Source organism: Magnolia sinica, chromosome 3 (genome assembly GCF_029962835.1).
Source record: "Magnolia sinica isolate HGM2019 chromosome 3, MsV1, whole genome shotgun sequence".
Taxonomy (NCBI): Eukaryota; Viridiplantae; Streptophyta; class Magnoliopsida; order Magnoliales; family Magnoliaceae; genus Magnolia; species Magnolia sinica.
The window spans coordinates 28,482,032-28,502,892 of NC_080575.1; the positions used below are offsets into that span (position 1 = coordinate 28,482,032).

General features: G+C 39.0%; 1 protein-coding gene across 3 annotated transcripts in view; it reads left to right on the forward strand.

Annotated features, from left to right (window-relative positions):
* LOC131239747 (aspartic proteinase 36-like) overlaps positions 1–20,861 on the forward strand; it is a 60,039-nt gene that overhangs the window by 16,359 nt on the left and 22,819 nt on the right. For all 3 annotated transcript variants that reach the window (XM_058237597.1, XM_058237598.1, XM_058237599.1), the window contains 3 exons: positions 14,331–14,493; positions 14,604–14,674; positions 19,374–19,464. In XM_058237597.1, coding sequence (XP_058093580.1) covers positions 14,331–14,493; positions 14,604–14,674; positions 19,374–19,464 — 325 coding nt within the window. The remainder of the gene's footprint in view (positions 1–14,330; positions 14,494–14,603; positions 14,675–19,373; positions 19,465–20,861) is intronic.

Sequence of the window (20,861 nt, forward strand, 5' to 3'; positions counted from 1 at the left end):
AAGACACATGCACCATGGTGGGTCCATGGATTTGAACCAGTTGGTGCCCCATCCGATTTCCCTGCTTAATCTCCTGGTTTTCGAGGCACAAATTTCCCTCTCTTCCAAACACATGCCACAGGTTATTATTATGGTTTTACCACTCTTTAGCAGTGTTTGCTGAAAAACCAAACACCCCATTATTTGTCATCCAACTTGTTCGGAAGGTCATGCAGGCATGAATAAAGGGAAAACACAAATATCGGCTTGATTCAAAATTTCTGTGGCCCCCAAGAAGTTTTCAGCGGTAGGCGTTCAATTCCCACTGTTTCCTGTGGTGTGGTTCACTTGAGCTTCAGATTTGTCTCATTCTTAGGTTCATGCCCTAAAATGAGTTGGCAGAACGGATGAACGGCATGGATAAGACATACATCACGGTGGGCCCTACAGTTTTTTTTCGCAAGATCTGTTTTTCTGCCTCCCTTCTAGAGTTGGAAACTGCCAAACACAATAGCTGTCAATGTCTTTATTGGGGTTGCTGCCGGAATTATGAAAGTAAGTAATGATGACTTATTTGCAGCCGATTACCATTGTAATTGGTAAACCAAACACACCTAAGATTCGACTCAAATCTTAAATCGTAAATCGTAGGATTTTAACAACAATGACTTTTTTTTTTTCCCCTCTTTTTTCTTCCTCTATTCTTCTTTCCTTAACTATAGTTTTTGGAGAACTTTTGTTGAAAGTCTGGTACGTAGAGTTTTCGATCAAACTCCTGCAGTCTCACTTGGTCAGTTTTGGTATCATAGTAAGTTTTGATCCATGTATCAGTCTTTCTATTCTCTTATGCTTAAGCAGAGTGCAATTTTCCTGAAGCTTTAAACCCAGAGCTTATGCAAACATACTGGGATCCTGTTCCTGCTGCATATTGGAGGATTTACAGGTTCATGTTTGTGTTCCAGATCTATTGAAAATCCCAGATCAGCATGCCTGGGCTATTTTCCGTCTATCCCTTTGTTTTGTTTTCTCTACCCCAGCGGGAACCCTGTTTTCTTATTTGTTGCATCAGGTTTTGAACTTCCTGCAACACATCAGTGCAGATCTGGAATGTGATTTTTCTGATAAATTCCTGCAACTCTGCTGTGCACGTGTGATTTCTTAATTTTTTGCTGTTTTCTGAAGATTATCTGCAACTACCACAGTTTTTTCTTTTCTCGTAGTTTTTTGCAGTTTTATGCTGGGATCAGCTTTCTGCCAGTTTGTGTGTAGATTCCAGTCTTGAAACCAAGGTATTCAATGACAGTAATGGTGGCTGTAACAGCCACTGCCGTTACCATTACGTTTTTTTTTTTTTTTGGAAAAAATACCCGCATCACTTTGCTCCAAAAAAAAAAAAAAAAAAAAAAACCTTTACCAGCCCCGTAATGGGCTGTTACGGGCCTTTTTTTCTGTAATGCATAACGGTTCCCACTGTTGGCATTACATAACGGCCATTACATAACCATTTTAAAGTACCTTGCTTGAAACCCTAAAATCAGCCCTACCATTATCCCATGAAAAACCAAAATTCAGCCTATAGCTTTTCCCAGCATTAGCCCAGAAATGGCCCTATAAGAGTCCTGATTCAAGCATGCAATCTAGCCTTTTGTAGTAGCCCTGATCTTTCCCTTAGATCCCTATGAATCCCCATCCGTGACCTACAAGCACCCCCAAATCTTTGTTTACCAACTCCAAGCCTAGAACTGCATCTCAGTACAGATTCTATCCAATATGTCAACCTGAGATGCGTACACAGTCCCCAACCTAAGGCAATCCAAAATTTCGAATCTCTACCATGCAACAGTCCTTGCCCCAACGGAATTGTAGTTTGGAGCAAAGCTGTACACGAGTTGAACCGAGTCGAGCTTGGCCCAGATCGGCTCGGCTCGGCTCGGCCTGCAGCCTACCCCAGCTCAAACTCGGCTCGGCTTGGTCCTCGAGCCTGACTGGGCAGCTCTGCTCGGCTCGGTCAGCAGTTTGGGCCAACTCGAGCCGAGCTTGAGCTCAATCTTTCGAGCCGAGTTTGGGTTCGAGCCTACGAGCTGAGTTTGAGTTTAGGTTTTAGGGTTTTTAATATATATAATATATAATATATATTATTGGTTTAGCTCGGACTTGGCTCGAAATTTTTTCGAGCTAAAAAAATCAGCTCAACTCGGCTTAAACCTAGTTTCGAGCCGAGTCGAGTCGAGCTTTTCCGAGTCGAGTTGAGAGATTTAACTGAGCTAACTCAGTTCGTGTACAACTCTAGTTTGGAGCACGCGGAGGTGATTTCGAGGGTTGTAGCTTTTGTGGGGGATTGGGCTATCTTTGTTCGGTCTGCTTAGGCTGGCTATCTTGTTTGTTGGTTTGTTTCAGTTTTTGTTTGAGCCTTTCTAATAAATTGGCTGTTACCTCTCCAAAAAAAATAAAAAATAAAAAATAAAAATCCTAGCCCCACCATATACAATCTAACCCATAATCAACAACCCATTGATCCTGCCAAACCTCACAGATGAAGCCATCAAGCCGTACATGTTCAGTCTCTATCATGGCCTGTAGGCCTTTCTCCATAGGGCATTAGAATGGTCCCTTAAAACTCTCCTGAAGCCTGTGAACAAGCTGAACATGTACTGTTTTAACATGTCCCTTATCTTCAATCACGGCTTAAACTGTCCCTAAACCTGTCCATTTCTACAGATCCTTTTGGTACCAAAAATGTGCTGACCCTAGGACTACTTGTAGTCCTAAGATGGTCAATGAAAATCGAGAAGATGAGAAATAGATTCAGCAGATGGGGGAACAGTTGAGTCTTATGATATATTTTTTTTTTTTTAAAATGAAGATTGATGAAAGTTTTATTAAAGAGCTGCAAGAAACAGGAAAAGAATACAAAAACCACCCAAAGGGTCACAACCCACTAACAACTATTGCTTAAGAGAGCTTTCCAATCAGAAACCAATAACTTGGCTATCTCGATAACCGCTTCGGCTGAATGGGCGGAATTCTGTAGGGTGGATGGAAACATTGTTCCTATGATAATCGATGGGAGTCGTCATGAAAACTTTGTATTTAAGAGCGTGATTATGAAATTGTGGGTGAAGTATTTTAAAAAAAAGTAGTTCTGGATGGAAAATTTATTCATAATCAATGGGAGTAGTCATGAAAACGTAGTATCTACAAGGGCTATTATGAAATTGTTGCAGTTGCAATATTTTCCCTAGCATGAAGACAACCCATTCAATGACATCTTTAATCTATTCCTTCGGAGAAGTTACTTGGAAGATGCATGGTGCAGAGGCATTCCTTAGAGTTCTAGTTGTCCTGCACGGGTTACCTCTTCGTATTGGGAAGCCGATCAAACATCTTTGGGATAGGGCGATCGAAAGGATCGAGAGGAAATTAGTAAGTTGGAAATGTAGGTATCTATCCTTGGGAGGTTGCTTAACTCTTATTAAGGTGGCATCCTCCAATATGCCTGTATATTTTATGTCTCTCTTTAAGTGTCCAAGGTGGTATTGGATAGGCTTGAGAAGCTGAGAAGAGATTTCTTTTGGAAAGTCTCCAAGGATGATAGGAAGTTTCACCTTCTTAAATGGGAAGAGGTTTATAAGCCGATAAAGGCAGGGGGGAAGCCAGTCTTAGAAGTTTGGGGACATGAATCTCCCCCTTCTTAGGAAGTGGATTTGGAGATTTTGCTCCTAACCTGGGAGATTGTGGAGGGAGGTGATATCTAGTTAGTATGGCGTACAAGGGGGCGAGTGGTTCGTGAAGAGGTTTTCTCTTTATAGAGTTTCAAGCATGTTGAGGGCGGTTGCGATGATGGAACATTTGGTTCGTAGCGGTATTGCATTCTCGCTTGGAACAGGACTTGCATCTGGTTTTGGGTGGATGTTTAGTGTGGTAGTAGTGTGCTTCAAGATCTTTTCCCTAGAGTAGCTTGTCTCGCTCTTGATCGCTTCATCTCGGTGGCCGATTGCTATTTTATTTGCAGTGGCCATGTAGTTTGGAATCCTCCTTGTTGTAGGAATACAATAGATGAGGAGATAATAAGAGTTTTCTCAATCATTAGATCATCTTAAAGATATTATCCCCTCACATCTTGAAGAGATCCCCCCCATCCCCCCCGGTGGCGGCTTTTGTTTGGCTTGTGGGTTAGAACATGGTTCTTTCCAATATCTGTCTAATGTGTATGGATGATGCGAAGTCCATTGATCACCTCTTTCTTCATTGCTCGCTTGCTAGGAAAGTTTGGGATCTTTTTTTGTGTGTGCTTCATACCAACTGGGTTATGCCGAATACAGTGGAAGATTTTCTGGGCGTGGCATGGGGGTGAAGTTGGAAAAGTTGGAAAACCTAAGTGGAGGCTGATAATAATGGCCGTGCTTTGGTTTATTAGCAAGGTATCGGTATCGGTTGGCGTAACGGTGCCCTCCGATACTGATACGGATACGGGTGCGTAACGGCGATACGGGGGCGTAACGCCCCGTAACAGTGCATTTTTTTTTTTGCCAAAAAAATATGAAAAATATGGATTAAATACAGAATATTCTAAGCATTCCAAATATGCATTCATTTATAAATTGGAACATGTTTATGGTGGTGTAACGGTCCACTCTTTGGTGAGAAGTTGTATCGGACTGTCTGATGATTTTATGAACCAGATAACCTGAACTTGACTACAAAATTCATATATTTAATTTTCTAACTATTTACTATAAATGATAGATATATTAGAATGAATGTAATATGAAAATATCTTACATGTGTAGGTGTTTGCAATTATTTTTGAAGAATTTCTAGAACATACCTGTGGCTATGACTGTGATTCGTGTTTGTGACCTGTCATTCTACTATGATTAACACATCATATTCTACCATTAAAACAGCAAAACATTTAATAAAAAATAATTTTTTGAATTAAAAAAAAGGCTAAAAATAGTGCGTAAATAGAAAAAAATTATAAAAAAATATAAAATGAAAACAACAATCTGTAAAATGCACATTAACATGTTTTAATATGATTAACACATCATATTCTACCATTAAAACAACAAAACATTCAATAAAAATTGATTTTTCGAATTAAAAAAAAAAACGGCCGAAAATAGTGCGTAAATAGAAAAAAATTATAAAAAAATATAAAATGACATCAGCAACTTGTAAAATGCATATTCACATGTTCTACTATGATTAACACATCATATTCTATCATTAAAACAACAAAACATTCTATAAAAATTAATTTTTCGAATTTTTTAAAAAAGGGCCGAAAATAGTGCGTAAATAGAAAAAAATTATAAAAAATATAAAATGGCACCAACAATCTATAAAATGCACATTAACATGTTCTACTATGATTAACATATCATTTTTTACCATTAAAACAACAAAACATTCAATAAAAATTGATTTTTCGAATTTTTAAAAAAAGGCCAAAAAATAGTGCGTAAATAGAAAAAAATTATAAAAAAAATATAAAATGACATCAGCAATCTGTAAAATGGGCATTAATATCTTCTATCATGATTAACACATCATATTCTACCATTAAAACAGTAAAACATTCAATAAAAAGTATAAATACCCATTTTTGAGGAATTTCTGAAAAATGGCCCACGGAGCTTCGAATCAAGAAAATCTTTTATATAAGTTGTTTTTATCTGAAATATCAAGCTAAGATTGGTTGAAAATAGCAATAGAATGATTTAGGAAGGGTTTGGAAGAAAGAAGTTTCAAAAAAAGTGAACCTTAAAAAGCCAAAAGAAAAGTTACTATTTTTTGACCGTTACGCCCTGACCGTTAGTGGGCAGTAATGGCCGTTAACGGCCGTTACGGCTACAAAATTGGTTGGGTGCCCCTTACGGCCCCGTATCGCGTAACGGACATGGCTGTTACTGATACGTAACGGCCGATACGCCCGTATCGTAACCGATACAGGACACCCTGTTTATTAGGGGTGTCAAGAACAAGTGTTGTTTACGGAATGAGAGGGTGGATGTAGAAGAGTCCATTGGGAAGTTAAGTTGTTTGTTTTAAGTTGAGCTGTTTATGTAAAAGCATCCTTGGTTGCTAATCTTTTTGCCTAGTTTGATTTTGTTTGGGTTGTATTCTTTCCTTGCTATTTGCGAGCTTTCTAATAAATTGTTGTTATTTTTGTAAAAAGAAAAACACTGTCAGCTTAGGCATGTGTTTTTGCATGGAAATAGAATGTTCAACTTGACTTTGCTACAAGCCATATGCCGACACTACTTTCCTAATCTTGTCAAACCATGCATGAGGAGATGGTTTCAACTAGATTACCCTCTTCAACTTACACGTCTTAGTTGACTCTCCCTGAGATACAAACTTAGGTGGCTGCTCCTCCATTAATCTCTTTTGTTGGACCCTCATGCAGAAATGTGTTTTTACCATCAAGCTAAAATAATAGCTAGGTGAATAGTGCTGTTGATTGGGGCCGATTTGGTGGACTACTCGATGCCCCAAAGCAGCCTCAAATTCATTCTATCTATTGGCACTTATCCCACTAATGGATAGGTGGACATTTATTGGACGCTGAAGAACAAAAGAGCACAATTAATCCAAAATTACTCATCCAGGACCAGGGTGTTTGAAGATGAAATCTCTTGGAAGTAGAAATCGTGAAGTAAATGGATATCAGAAGGAGATAAAAATACATAATTTTTCCATTATATAGCCAGTGCGCATGCAAGGGTAAACAGGATCAGCAGCTTAGTGATCAATGGTGTTCGAACAGAGGATCAACAAGCTATTACTGAAGAGGTTATTGGATACTTCAACAATCTCCTTCACAATGAAGGATGGCACAAACCGAAGCTAGACCATCTTCAGTTGGATCAGATCTCAGTGGAAGAAACAAATCTTCTTGAATCCCAGTTTACGATTGATGAAGTAAAGGAGGCAGTGAAAGCATTGGAAGGAGACAAAGCTTTAGGTCCAGATGGATTCTCGATATTATTTTTCCGGACTTTTTGGGAAGCAGGGAGATGTAATGGCGTTCATCTCAGTATTTCATGAAGGGGGTCGGTTATCCAAGGAGCTAGGAGCATCCTTCCTAGCTCTTATTCCAAAAATTCCGGGCGCATAATCCTTGAAAGATTTTAGACCGATCAGCCTTTTGGGCGGGCTGTACAAGATTCTGGCAAAGTTTTAGCGTCAAGGTTGAAAGGGGTGATGGGAAAGATCATATCAGAGAATCAAAGTGCTTTGGGAAGACAGATAATTGATAGCGCGTTGATTGCTTACGGATGCCTTGATTCGAGTCATAAATTTGGCTCTAAAAGTCTGCTATGCAAACTAGATATTGAGAAGGCCTATAGTCATGTCGACCGGGACTTTGTTCAATACATGCTGCAAAGGATGGGTTTTGGGGCTAAGTGGCGAAGCTGGATCAAGGAATGTGTTGGGTTTGCTCTATTTTCGATTCTTCTCAATGGCTCTCCCAAAGGGTTTTTTGGTAGTTCCAGGGGGTTGCGCCAAGGGGATCCTCTATCTCATTTTCTCTTCCTAATAGTGGGGGAGACCCTCCCCAGAATCTTGAAAAGAGGGCAAGAGGTAGGAATCATAAGTGGATGCTTAATCAAAGGAATGGACTCCCCCATATCTCACATCCAGTTTTCAGACGATACATTACTATTTTGTGATGCCAGTCCGGAAAAAATCAGCAATTTGTGCACGATAATCCGATGCTTCGAGGCAGTATCGGGTCTCAGAGTTAACCTCTCAAAGTCGAAGATGTTTGGTGTTAATATGGATGAAGCAGAGACAGGTCTTTATGCCTACTTTTTCAATTGTCCGATGGGAAGTCTTCCGACCACTTTTGTTGGTCTACCTTTATGGGTGGGAAAGCCTCTAAAGTTCTTATGGGATAAAGTAATAGACAAATTTGAGGACTACCTTGCTAGATGGAAATGCAAGTATCTATCCTTGGGGGGTCGTCTCTCTATGATAAAAGTGGTACTTTCGAACCTGCCCTTATATTTCATGTCATTGTTCAAATGTCCGAACGCGATTATGGATAGGGTTGAAAGACTAAGACGAGACTTTCTATGGTATAGAAAGGAGGACATGAAGAAATTCCATCTGGTTGATTGGAAGGTGGTATGTCATCAAACTCAAGAAGGTGGTGCAGGTGTTAGAAATCTCAAGAGTATGAATCGGGCCCTTTTAGCCAAGTGGACATGGAGACTTGGAACTGAACCCGGAACTCTATGGAATTCGCTGGTTAGGAACAAATATGGCCAAACAGTAGGTGGGTGGTGGACCAGAGAGTGCACAGCCTATAGAGCTTCGGCTTTATGGAAAAGGAGTGTTAGAAATGAAGCAGGAGATTCTCAAAGGTATTCGCTTTAGCATTGGTAAAGGTAACAATACTCGCTTTTGGGAAGACATTTGGGTGGGAGACCAAGCCCTAAAACATGCTTTCCCAAACATTTATCATCTGGTCCCGAATCGGCTTATCTCGGTAGCTGACAGTTATTATTCTCATGGGAACGACATAGTGTGGAACCTCTCCATAAGAAGAAATCTTCATGACTAGGAGATCGAAGAGTTTGTGGCTCTCCTCAATTGTATTAGCAGCGGTAAACTGGATCAGATAGGAACCGATAGCCGGTGTGGAGGTTAGACAAATCGGGCACCTTCTCGGTTAAATCCCTCTACAATTCCATCTCTAGGAATCCCGATGTTTCAGAAGAGATAATGACAGATAAAGTGTGGAAATGTAAGCTTCCTCCAAAGATTGCAGTCTTTGCTTGGTTGGTCGGTAAGAGGAAAGTTTTGACAGTTGATAACTTGAGAAAAAAAGGAATGATTATCACAAATATTTGCCTTTGCTATATGGCGGATCTAGAATCGGTGGATCATCTATTCATTCACCGCCCTTTCATCAAACAGATCTGGTCAACTATTTTCTCCTGGTTCGATGTGTCCTGGGTCCTCTCTAATTCAATGGGACGGTTGCTCAAAGCTTGGCATGGTGTTACCCTTGGAAAGCAAAGATCAATGGTTTGGAGAATGTCCCTTATGGCAGTTTGGTGGTCGGTGTGGGAAGAAAGGAATGGGAGATGTTTTAAAGGGGAGTCTAATTCGATGGGATCCATAATGAAAAGAGTCCAGTATTATATCCTCGAATGGGCTTCCAATGTGATGCTTTTAAAGGATTGTAATTTGCTTTTGTATGGAGGTAATTGATCCGCTATCTTAGGAGGTTGATTTCCTCCCTGTATTCCCTCTTTCTTATTAATGCAAGTTTCTGTTATCTCTTAATAAAAAAAAAAAAAAATGAAAAATATCAAATGGTACTATTCCCAAAAACAAGTTTATGTAAATTAATGGTTAAAATCTTTCAAACAAGTTGATCTTGGGATTGCGACTTAGCAACAACGGTCCCATGATTTAATTGGTTAATTTCGGGTTAACATACGTCTCATGTACAATTTTTAGGGCCTTGGACGTGGGGCCCACCTAAACGTATGTGTTGTATGTCCACGTCGTCCATTCGTTTTGCCAACTGATTTTTTAGGGCATGGTCCAAAAAATGAGGTGGATCCAAATCTCAGGTAGACCACTAGTGGTTGAGGCCCACCTTGATGTATATTGTATACCCATGCTATCGATCTGTTTTGCCAACTCTTTTGAGGGCATGGTCCAAAAAAATGAGGCAGATCCAAATCTTAGGTGGACCAGTAGTGGTTGAGGCCTTGAATGTGGGGCCCACCTCGATGTATGTGTTGTATATCCATGTTGCATGTTGTCCATCCGTTTTGCCAACTCATTTTAAGGCATGGTCTAAAAAATGAGTTACATCCAAATCTCAGGTGGACCACACAGTGTGGATTGAATTCCCACCAATAAAAACTTCTTGGGACCAAAAAAGTTTTGGATCAACTATTTGTGTTTTCCCTTCCTCTAGGTCTTTGTGACCTTATCAATAGGTTAGATGGCAAATATACATTATAGTGGGCCATAAGAAGTTTTTAATGGTGGGCATTCAATCACCATAGTTTTCTTGTGGTGTGGTCCACCTGAGATTTGGATTTGCCTCATTTTTTGGACCATGCCCTAAAATGAGCTGGCAAAACAGATGGACGGCATGGATATACAACATATGCATCAAGGTGGGCCCCACGGTCAGGGAAGCAGCTGCGAATGCTTTAAGTGCATTTATCGTCATGCACCGTTCGAGTAAAAAAAATTAAGAGAGAGAGAGAGAGAGAGAGAGAGAGAGAGAGAGAGAGAGAGAGAGAGAGAGAGCAACACATTAGAAGAAGAAGAAAAAGAAGATGAGTAGATTGACGCCATAATGCTAGAGCAACAACAACAAAAGAGGAGGAAGAAGAGGTATGTATTTCTTTTAATTTTTTTTCTTCTACCGTTTTTGTGCTTAATGGCCTATAACGGACTGTAATGGGCTTGTTTTTTCGATCACGCCGTTTTGATCCCGCATCGCGTAATGGCATTGGCCGTTAGCGGTACGTATTGGCCGTTATGATTGAAATGTAATCGTTTTGGTACACCTTGAACGTACTGTAAAAGTTTGTCCTCCTTTTTTGAGGGCAATTGAAAAGTTAAAAAAACCAGGAGAAATACTGAGAGAAACTAGATCAAAGGGCTCAATAAGTAGTTGCCACTTCATGATGGAGTTCATTATCTCCTTTATTCTGTGATTAGTACCTGCGCTCACCAGAAAATATAGACTTACTTGGAGAAGGAATAGACTGTATACTATCAATTTCTATAGGGATAGTAATTGGGATAACGAGTGGCAATTGTAGATCTTGCATCAGGCAAGTTATCCTTATTTGAGTAGAATGGAGTCGATTTAAATGGAATGAATAATACTTGAGGTGGAAACTTGGTGACATTGACTTCACTTAACTCACATACTTCACACTCTAAGACTGGTATGGAGGCTGATGAAGGAATAACACTCTTGAGGATCATCAGTAATGGATGACATAGATGACAATGCCACTATAAGGAGAAGTATTGGTCTGTGTTGTTGCTCCAACGGATTCATTTTTAAGATAATAAAGTCCACCATATATTCATGACCTTCACTTATCTCCCTCATGCGGGGTCCTGAAAGACACAATGTGAAGAATAAAAGGTCATGGAACAATTAAGGGATTTTGTAAGTTTACTAATTGACATAAGATTAAAAGAAAACTTTGGCACATAAAGAACATAGTACGAGGAGAGTGAAGTATTAGGGCAAACAGTACCCTCCCGCATCATACTTTGGATTGGGTACTGTTTGCCAAAGTGATGAATGAATTTGATAATGAAGTATCATCTGAGACAATCGTGGACACACCTATCATATGATTAGATGCCCTAGAATCAATGACCTGTAGAGCAGAAGAATGAGAAGCTAAACAAGTTTTATTTGATGTCACAAATGTGGCGGTGGAGGACGATGGAGCGCCAGAGATATGTTGATTCCTTAGTAACTTGAAGTACTCATCCTTGGTGAGGGTAACAGCATTTCTGGATGTACTTTGAAACTGTTGAGGTGTGGAAGTGGTACCAATAGAACGAGACCCATTTCTTTCTTCAAAGTGAGAGACTTGATTTTCCCAAGTTTGCTTGCCATGCATAACTAACGCCACTCAATAACGTGATTTGTGAGCCCAGAATGAGTACATTTTCAAGGGCCACTACTACATCTACCATAACTTATTGAATCATTATGATTACCTAGGTTACCTCCTTGATTACATGAGCCACCACGACCTGCACCCTGTTGTCCACCACATGACACTAGAGATGTTCTATTATTGACTCTATTAGAAGTTTAGAACTGATAGTGGAGCCAAGAGGATACATGTTGAAGATGAGCAAACACCTTATTAAGCGATGGAACATCCTTTCCATCTGGGATTGAGCACGAACAAGGCTCATATTTAGGCTTCCATCCTGATAGGATTTTAACCACCCTAAACTCTTCATGTTGCTGACATTCTCGTTTTAGAACAGTTGTAAGGGCTGATATGATTCAACTACTCCCACATGCCTTTGAGCTTTGAAAAGCATTCACCATGGGACTTATCTCTTTGTTGGAATCTTTAAACAATTGATATGTAAGAGAGATGTTTTTATTTGACGAAGACATCTCTTATATTGTATCCTACACTTCCTTAGTAGTACCATGAAACATGAAATTCACACTAATGAATGATTCTATACTATTCCGCAACCATTTCATGACTCTATCATATTTGCTCTCATTCTCATCAGGCTTCGTGAAGGTCCAATATTTTAACTTCCCCTCGGTTGTCAATAAGACTTTCATATATTTTTACCATTGGTGATAAATTGTCCTATTCGACTTTATAGATGTTATTTGAACCCCTAGAAAGTCAGACTTAAAAAAAAAAAAACCTGACCTGATCTTAATTTTTTGGTCTCCATGATACATCAATAGGAGCAAATTCAAGCAACAAACGGAAATAGGGCTGAAATGTTTGGAAACCTGAAAGGTTCAATCACTAGAGGCAACAAAAACTACACACCGCACCAGTTGCACCAATCAGACCAACACATCATTGTAGAACACACACGTCTTAAGACAACAAGGATGACCACATGCATCACTCACAACCTGACATGCGGGATCAATGAGCGCGATGCACAAAAGAGGTAATAATGACCCTAGATTCCTTAAGAATCTCTCTGTAGAAGAGATTAAAAAGAAAAAAAAGGATAAACAAAGGGAATGAGGGAAGGGTTCTATGAGGAGAGGAAAGAAGGGAAAGCTTTAGCCCGATGACCACATGCATCACTCACAACCTGACATGCAGGATCAATGAGCCCAATGCACAAAAGAGGTAATAATGACCCTAGATTCCTTAAGAATCTCTCTGTAGAAGAGATTAAAAAGAAAAAAAGGATAAACAAAGGGAATGAGGAGGGAAGGGTTCTATGAGGAGAGGAAAGAAGGGAAAGCTTTAGCTTGATGAACCTTGCTCTGATACCATGTAATTTGAGATAAGTGTCAAGAGAAAGAGGAAGAGAGATAGTTGAGTGAAAGAGAATGGAAAAAGAATGAGAGAGATTGGGGTTGGATATTCCCTCCTCATTGCTTTTATTCACTTAAGAGTGGTAGATACTAAAAATACATGAATTGTCTCTTGCTTATTACAATTTAATATATGCACCCTAGGGCTACCAAATATACTAAGCGAGAGCTACAATGATGAAGGAAAGAGAGAAGATGGACTGCAGAGATGTACAGCCCAGATTACAGTCACTTAGGTGGGGTGTATGATCATATGGCCATGAGATGCAAATCTTAATGAAATTTGTGAAGTATATGATAGTCTGATCATACATAGGGAATGCTGAATGATTCCAAAAGTCTGGTGTTGTTTGACTTAAATCTTTTCAAGAAGTCGAATTCATAACGTTGAATTCAGAACTCTCCTTCTGAACATACATATTGTTTCATGGAATATAGCTTTAATTGATACATTTAGATTGATTGATATATTGATGGATAAATGTTGTTTGTTTTATTCTCTTTATTTTTTTTATTTCCATGATGCACTTCTACCATCACTTATGGTTTTTGTCTTCATAACTCAAGGAATATTCTCCATTGGTTTGACAAAAAGGTGTTTGTATATGCATACTTTTCCTAAGTTATGTCCAGGTAAACAGTGGAACATGTCAATTTAGTGGACCCGTTATTTATTATTATTATTTTTTTTTGATGCATTGGCATGCAATTTGAAGTGCTTTATTGTCTATTATCTGCTAATCCTGACAAAGCTGTAATTTCTTAGTTGTAGGATCCTTCCAACTTGGTGCCACTCCCACTTCGAATTTCGCTTCTGACTTGCACACATGCTCCTGCTCCATAGCCATTTATACTTGTTAACATTTTGAGATAGACGCTTCCCTGCTCCTGCACCCGAATTTGTTGCTGCTTCGCTTCATGCTTTGTGCAACTATAAGCTGTAGAGAATTATGTTGTTATATCTAATATCTTTCATGTTCTTTTCCCTTTTCTTTTATGTATTCACACACGTCCCAGTTTTTATTGAAGGTTATAGTTTTTCTTTCTGTTTTCCAATAGAGGTAAATCTTAGTTCATGATGTTCACTGTCTTGATGTCATCATTGTAATCATCATCATCATCTAAGCCTTGTCTCAGCCGATCAGGATTGGCTACATGAATCCTGTTCCACCATGCCACTCTATCAAGGGCCATACCTTCAGTTAGACCATAGGACGAGTCTTTCTGTTTTCCAAAAGTTAAATCTTGGTTCATGATGTTTGCTGTCTTGATATATTTTTCAATGTTGTAGGCCACATTACAATGTGAACTTGAAAGCAATTGAAGTTGGTAATACTGTATTAAACCTTCCTACTGATGTATTTGAGAGCGGAGACAGAAAAGGGACAATAATTGATAGTGGTACAACCTTGGCTTATCTTCCAGATGCAGTTTATACGCCATTAGTGGATGCGGTATGGTACTTCTTTGAAGTCCATTTATTTGGTGATCCTTTTTTTTTTTCTCTCTCTCTCTCTCTCTCTCTCTCTAAGTGCATGCTAACATACTTCAATGTTTTGCACAGATTCTAGCTAGCCAACGAAGTTTGAGTTTACAAACAGTCCAGGAGTTTACATGTTTTCATTTTAGTGGAAGGTATGCTACTTTTACCAAGTAAATTGGCTCTTTCTAGGTTTCAAGTAGAAGATAGTTCGAACATAATTTTATGTCAATGTTTGGATGTCTCTTTTCTGTTTTTTTTTTAGTTTACTTCAAAATTTGCATCAGTAGTCTTATTATTCCCTTTTGTTGTCCCTCTTGGGTCCGTCTACAACTGGTTCCTTTTCTAAAGCGGAGATGCTTGCTCTCAGAGAAGGCTTAGGAACAATGTTCGAAATATCGGTATCGTGCTATGTATCACACCCTTGGGATACAAATACGTATTAGTTATCACACGGGATGTATTGTTTGTATCGTGTAATTTATCACACTTTTTGGGAAACATTGGGAAAATGGTAGAATTTTTCAATGAAACTTCAGGGATTGTTTAAAAAAAAACTTTAATACACACTTTTAAATCATAACATCTCAAAAAAGAAGTACACATAATAGGTTTCCTTTATATAGGGTTCTAAGCTATGCACTGTCTGACTGAACTAATGCAACTATATTCAAATTGAATGCATAATATTTATAAATGTATCAAGACATGTATGAAAATACAATTAATTCATTCAAAAGCGAAAAAAAGAGAGCAGAAATTGAAAAACACAATTAACCTCTGATTAGTGGACACTTAATTGTTAAAATAAGACCATTGGACACAATTATTATTATGTGGGCCCCACCTTGATGTATGCGTGTATATCTCCGATGTCCATCCTTCTTGCCAACTCATTTTAGGGCATGGGCCCAAAACTAAAGCAAATCCAATTCTCAGGTGGACCACACCACAAGAAACAACGGGCATGATGAACCTTTAATCCTCACTGTTTCATGAAGTGTGACCCACTTGAGCTTTTGATCTGCCTGATTTTTGGGCTCATGCCCCAATATGCTATGGAAAAATGGATGGACGGAGTAGATTTCTCACAAGCATCATGTTGGGCCCATCACGGGCCCCACACCGTCTTTAGCTAGGTCACGGCGAGATGTGGATTTCCTAGTGACGCTGTCAGTAGCCAGTAGCTACTGGATGGTGCTATGTGGGCCCCACCATAATATATGTTTTTTATCCAATCCGTCCATCCATTTTTCCAAATAATTTTAGACCATAATCCAAAAAATGAGGTAGATTTAAATCTCATGTGGACCACACCACAGGAAACATTAGTAATTGAACGCCCACCATTAAAAACTTCTTGGGGCCACAACTGTTGGATGACGGGTCTTTGGATGAAGCTGACATTTGTCTTTTCACTTCATCCAGGTCTTTGTGACCTAATCAACAAGTTGGATGGAAATAAACATTACACTGGGCCCTACGAAGTTTTTAATGGTGGTCACAACTGTTTTCTGGTTGTGTGGTCCACTTGAGAATCTTGAGATTTGGATTTGCCTCATTTTTGGGATCATGCCCTAAAATAATATGGAAAAATAGATAAATGGTATGGATATAACACATACATCATAGGGGGGCTCATGGAGCATCGTCCAATAGCCACTTCGCCACTGGTAGTGTTAGTAGGCAATCCGTGTCTATCTTGGTGGGGGTAGTACCCAATCCACACGAGACACGGAACAACAATGTTGGTGGGACCCTAATTGTGGGCCCCACCATGATGTATGTGTTGTATCCACACTCTCCATCAATTTGGAGAGATCATTTTAGGGCATTAGTCAAAGAATGATGCCGATCCAAAGCTCAAGTGCACCCCACTATAGAAAATAATGGGGATAGTGACGCCCACCGTTTAAACCTTTCTAGGGCCCACCATGATGTTTATTTAAGATCCAACCTGTTCATAAGGTCACACATACCTGGATGAAGGGAAAAAAACAATATCAGCTTGATTAAAAACTTGTGGCCCTTAAGAATTTTTCAACGGTAGACATTCAATTCACATTGTTTCCTGTGGTGTGGTCCATTGGTCCACTAGATCTTTGGATATGCTTCTTTTTTGGGCTCAAGCCTTAAAATTATTTGATAAAATGGATGGATGGAGTGGATAAAGTACATAAATCATAGTGGGCCCCACAGAGTTTACTCAGTATGAGTTATTCAATACACAATCCGCTTCCTACGGAGTTGGGGGGCGCAACTTTGGTGGATCCCGGATCCACTGAGGTGGGTGGGATCCCTGACCGTGAGGCCCACTATGATTTTTTGTTTTTTACTTATATCCACGCCGTCCATTTGTTTTGAAAACTTATTTTAGGGCATTGTCCCAAAACTAAAGCAGATCCAAATTTCAGGTGGACCATAATATAGGGAACAATGGTAATCAACCATTAAAAACTTTTCATGGGCCACAAAAGCTTTTGATTAAGCTGGTATTTGTGTTCTCTTCATCCAGGTCTTTGTGAACTTACCAATAGGTTGGATGGCAAATAAACATTCCGGTGGACCCCATGAAGTTTTAATGATGGGGATTCAATCACTACTGTTAACTGTGTGATGGTCCACCTAAGATTTGGATCTTCTTCATTTTTGGGAACATGCCCTAGATTGAGCTTTCAAAATGGATGGACGGTGTGGATGTAAGGCACATACATTACAGTGGGCCCCACAATTAGGGATCCATCGAGTGGATATGGGGATCCACCAAACCACACCTGGAGTTGGGGTGCTCCTCAATCTGCGCTACACACGGAACCATCAATGTGGGTGGGACCTTGACTGTGGGCCCCACCATGATTGTATCACGCTGTCTAGCCATTTGGAGAGATCATTTTAGGGCATGAGCCAAAGAATTAGGCTGATCCAAAGCTCAAGTGGACCCCACCCTAAAAAACAACGGGGACTGCCCAATGTTGAAACTTGAAACCTTCTTAGGGTCCACCATGATGTTTATTTGAGATCCAACTTGTTCATAAGTTCAAGAAGATATGGACGAAGGGAAAACAAAAATATTAGCATGATTGAAAACTTTCGTGGCCCTCACGAAGTTTTTAATGGTAGGCATTCAATCTCCACTATTTTCGGTGATGGGGTCCACTTGAGCTTTGGATATGCCTCATTCTTTGTCTCATGACCTAAATTAGTCTCTCCAAATGTATGGATAGAATGGATATAAAATTTATACATCAAGGTGGGGCCCATGGTAAGGGCCGCACCATCTTAAGTGCAACCGGAGTCGCACTGAATCCACCCCCTTAAATTAAGGGGAGAGACTCGAATCGAAAGATGAAACCCTTGTCTTCTTCTCTGTTAAAGGCGTAGCTCGCAAGCTCCTGATAGTTCGAATCCGTTAAAAATCCCAAAAAATTCGCCTTAATTTCATCTATTTTTTAGAATCCCTACCCAAATCCCAAAAACCTCGTCTTTTCTCACATTCTCCAGCGCTGTCGACAATTGGGCCACCAAATCCAGTTGAAGGCCACTCCCTTAGGCAGATTTTAGGTAAGAGAGATTTTTTCCTATATATATATTATATATATTTTTTGAATTTGTGGAATGGTAGAGAGGAAGATCCCTTGGTAGGTGTGGCTACAGGAAGATATCATCAATATCCGTCGACATTGTGTATAAAATCAAGTTAAAAATCACGATAAATTGTGATATATCGTCAATATTGGTGGTATCACATGATATGTTGCGACACATCACACGATATAAAGGATTCCATCATTTTTTATTTTTTTTTTGGGGTATTTTTGAGGGCCTTTTGAGGGGTTTTGTATCGCTGGCCAGCGGTACAATAATATCGGCCGATAGTATCGATATTGTGAACACTGGTCACAAACAATGAGCCTTCCTGACATAGACCTAAGAACCTTCTAAACTCCTTACATTGATGATTGGGGTGAAGCCATCTGACATTAAACAATTGGCCAAGAACACTTTAAAAAACCTTCTAGATGACTCTACATAACATTCTCTACATGATCCTACTAGAGAATTCTTGAAACGTCCAAAGATCTCCACACTACTCCACATGCTTCCACCATTCTCTAGAGTTCTCTACACAACTCCACACACCATGCACATAGCCTCTAGTGTAGAAGAACTGAAGAAGAGTAAAAAATGGCTGTTTCCCTAGGATGGCTTCTTGGGATTAGTGTTTTAAGTTTTGACAATATTGGCCGATATATCCCACAATATATCTTGTATCCCACCTGTGCAATACGAAATGCACAAGTAGTGGGATATATCCCACATGTTTGATTTGGTGAGCATTTTTTTATTTCCAATCCTTTTTTTTTTCCTTCTTTAAATCATGTTAAATCAGTTTCAAATTGTTACATATCCATGATTTTTCATGTTTTCATGTTTTGTATTCATGTCTTTTTTAACAATCACTGAAGTTTCATTGAAAAATTTGACCAATTTCCCAATGTTTCCCCATGTTTCCAACAATAGTGGTACATTACGTGATACAACCAATATATCCCATGCGATAACCGACACGTATCCATATCCCTAGGGTGTGATACGTTACGTGATACCGATATTTCGAACACTGCTTGGGATTGCCCGGTCTGTGATAATTGACAAGTGACTTAAAATAACCCATTATTTTGGGACTTTGCTGTGATTTCCCCTTTTCTCAAGTGCTTTCACTTTTGCCAAATTATTTCTTTCACACTAGCTTCACAACTACATTGGAGTAACTTTCGTGTAACTTGTTCGTGTTTAATAGTGTAGTAATCCATTAATCTTACTATTACTGTCATTTCCTTCTATTATTTTCAGTGTAGATGATGGATTTCCACCAGTCACTTTACATTTTGAGGATTCTCTTACATTGACGATTTATGCTCACGAGTATCTATTCCAAATCCGAGTAAGTGAACTGAATCTATAGAATCTTATTCAATTAATCATCTATGCCTTATATGATAAAACAACATGCTTGGTGATTAGATAAAAGTGCCATGCATTCTTGTATTATACATTCTTGTTGATTGCATGCTTTATAGACTTTAGATCTAGATTATTACCATTCTATAATTTTCTTCTTGGAGGAGTTAGTCTACTTGTGTGGTTCTCCATCTCTAGAAAAGATTTATGCTTGGCTAACCAATAACTAGTACCATGTTTAGTTGTTCAGAGAATCATACTATTTTTAAAGAATTTTAGATTTGGTATCTTGTTTCTCCTAACTTATCTATCTTCTTTCCCTTTACCCCCTTCTCTTCTATTCTCTTACATACACATTGAAGCCATTATGATATAAAATGCTGTCTTGAAAATTGTGGCATGCAAAGTAAATTTTCCTTCGTAATTCTATTACTCTTGACCAATGTTTCAAATAGCAGCGTAGCGGTAGCATACGCTACGTAGCGTAGCGTGGCCGTAGCGCTATGTAGCATCCCAAATAGCGTAAATCCCCTGTAGCGTACACTACAGGGGTCGTAGCATACGCTACAGGTACGTAGTGCGTAGCGTCCGTAGCGTAAGCTACAATGTATTTTTTTTACTATTTTATTATTTTTTCACATTTTCTTTTTTCTAATGTTGAGGAATGTGACACTTGTATTATACTTGTTATTTTTAACCTACGGGATTTTTATTTCTTTTCATAATTGTGACTTGTGGTTTCAATTAGACATTATTAATTAAAGTGGTTTGCTTAGGAAGTTGTTGATGTGATAATTATTTGATTTGGCTTATATATGTGGATTGGCTTTTGATAAATGATAACTAATAACTTTTTTGAACATGCTTATAATTGATAAAATGAATCATCTTTTATGCATTTTTATAATTTTTCCTTTTTTTTTTCCACTATTTATTATATTTGTCATATTTTTAAATTAAAAAATAGAAGTATCGCGTAGCTTACGCTTCACGCTACGTATTTACGCTACACGCTATGTATTTACGCTACACGCTATAGAGGGCTGAGCGCTACGCATAACGCTACCGCTATTTAAAACACTGCTCTTGACCTATGGTTTAACTGAGGATATGGTCCTTGGTAGATTGGAATGTCAGAATCGTGTGGCCAACCCCTGTTAGTTGGTAGATAATGATGATGATGAATGTCTATGTACTTTATTCTAAGAACAAAGGAGATGCATGGAATTGCACCAAATGTTGAAGCTGTTGGAGAGGTGGTTGTATTTAGGCAAACAAAAAGCAATGCTTTCCAAGAATGATTTGTATTCTAGGACACATGCACACTAGCTAACTTTAGTGAGAGGGGTGGGTATGAAGGATGTATGTGGGGAGAGGGAA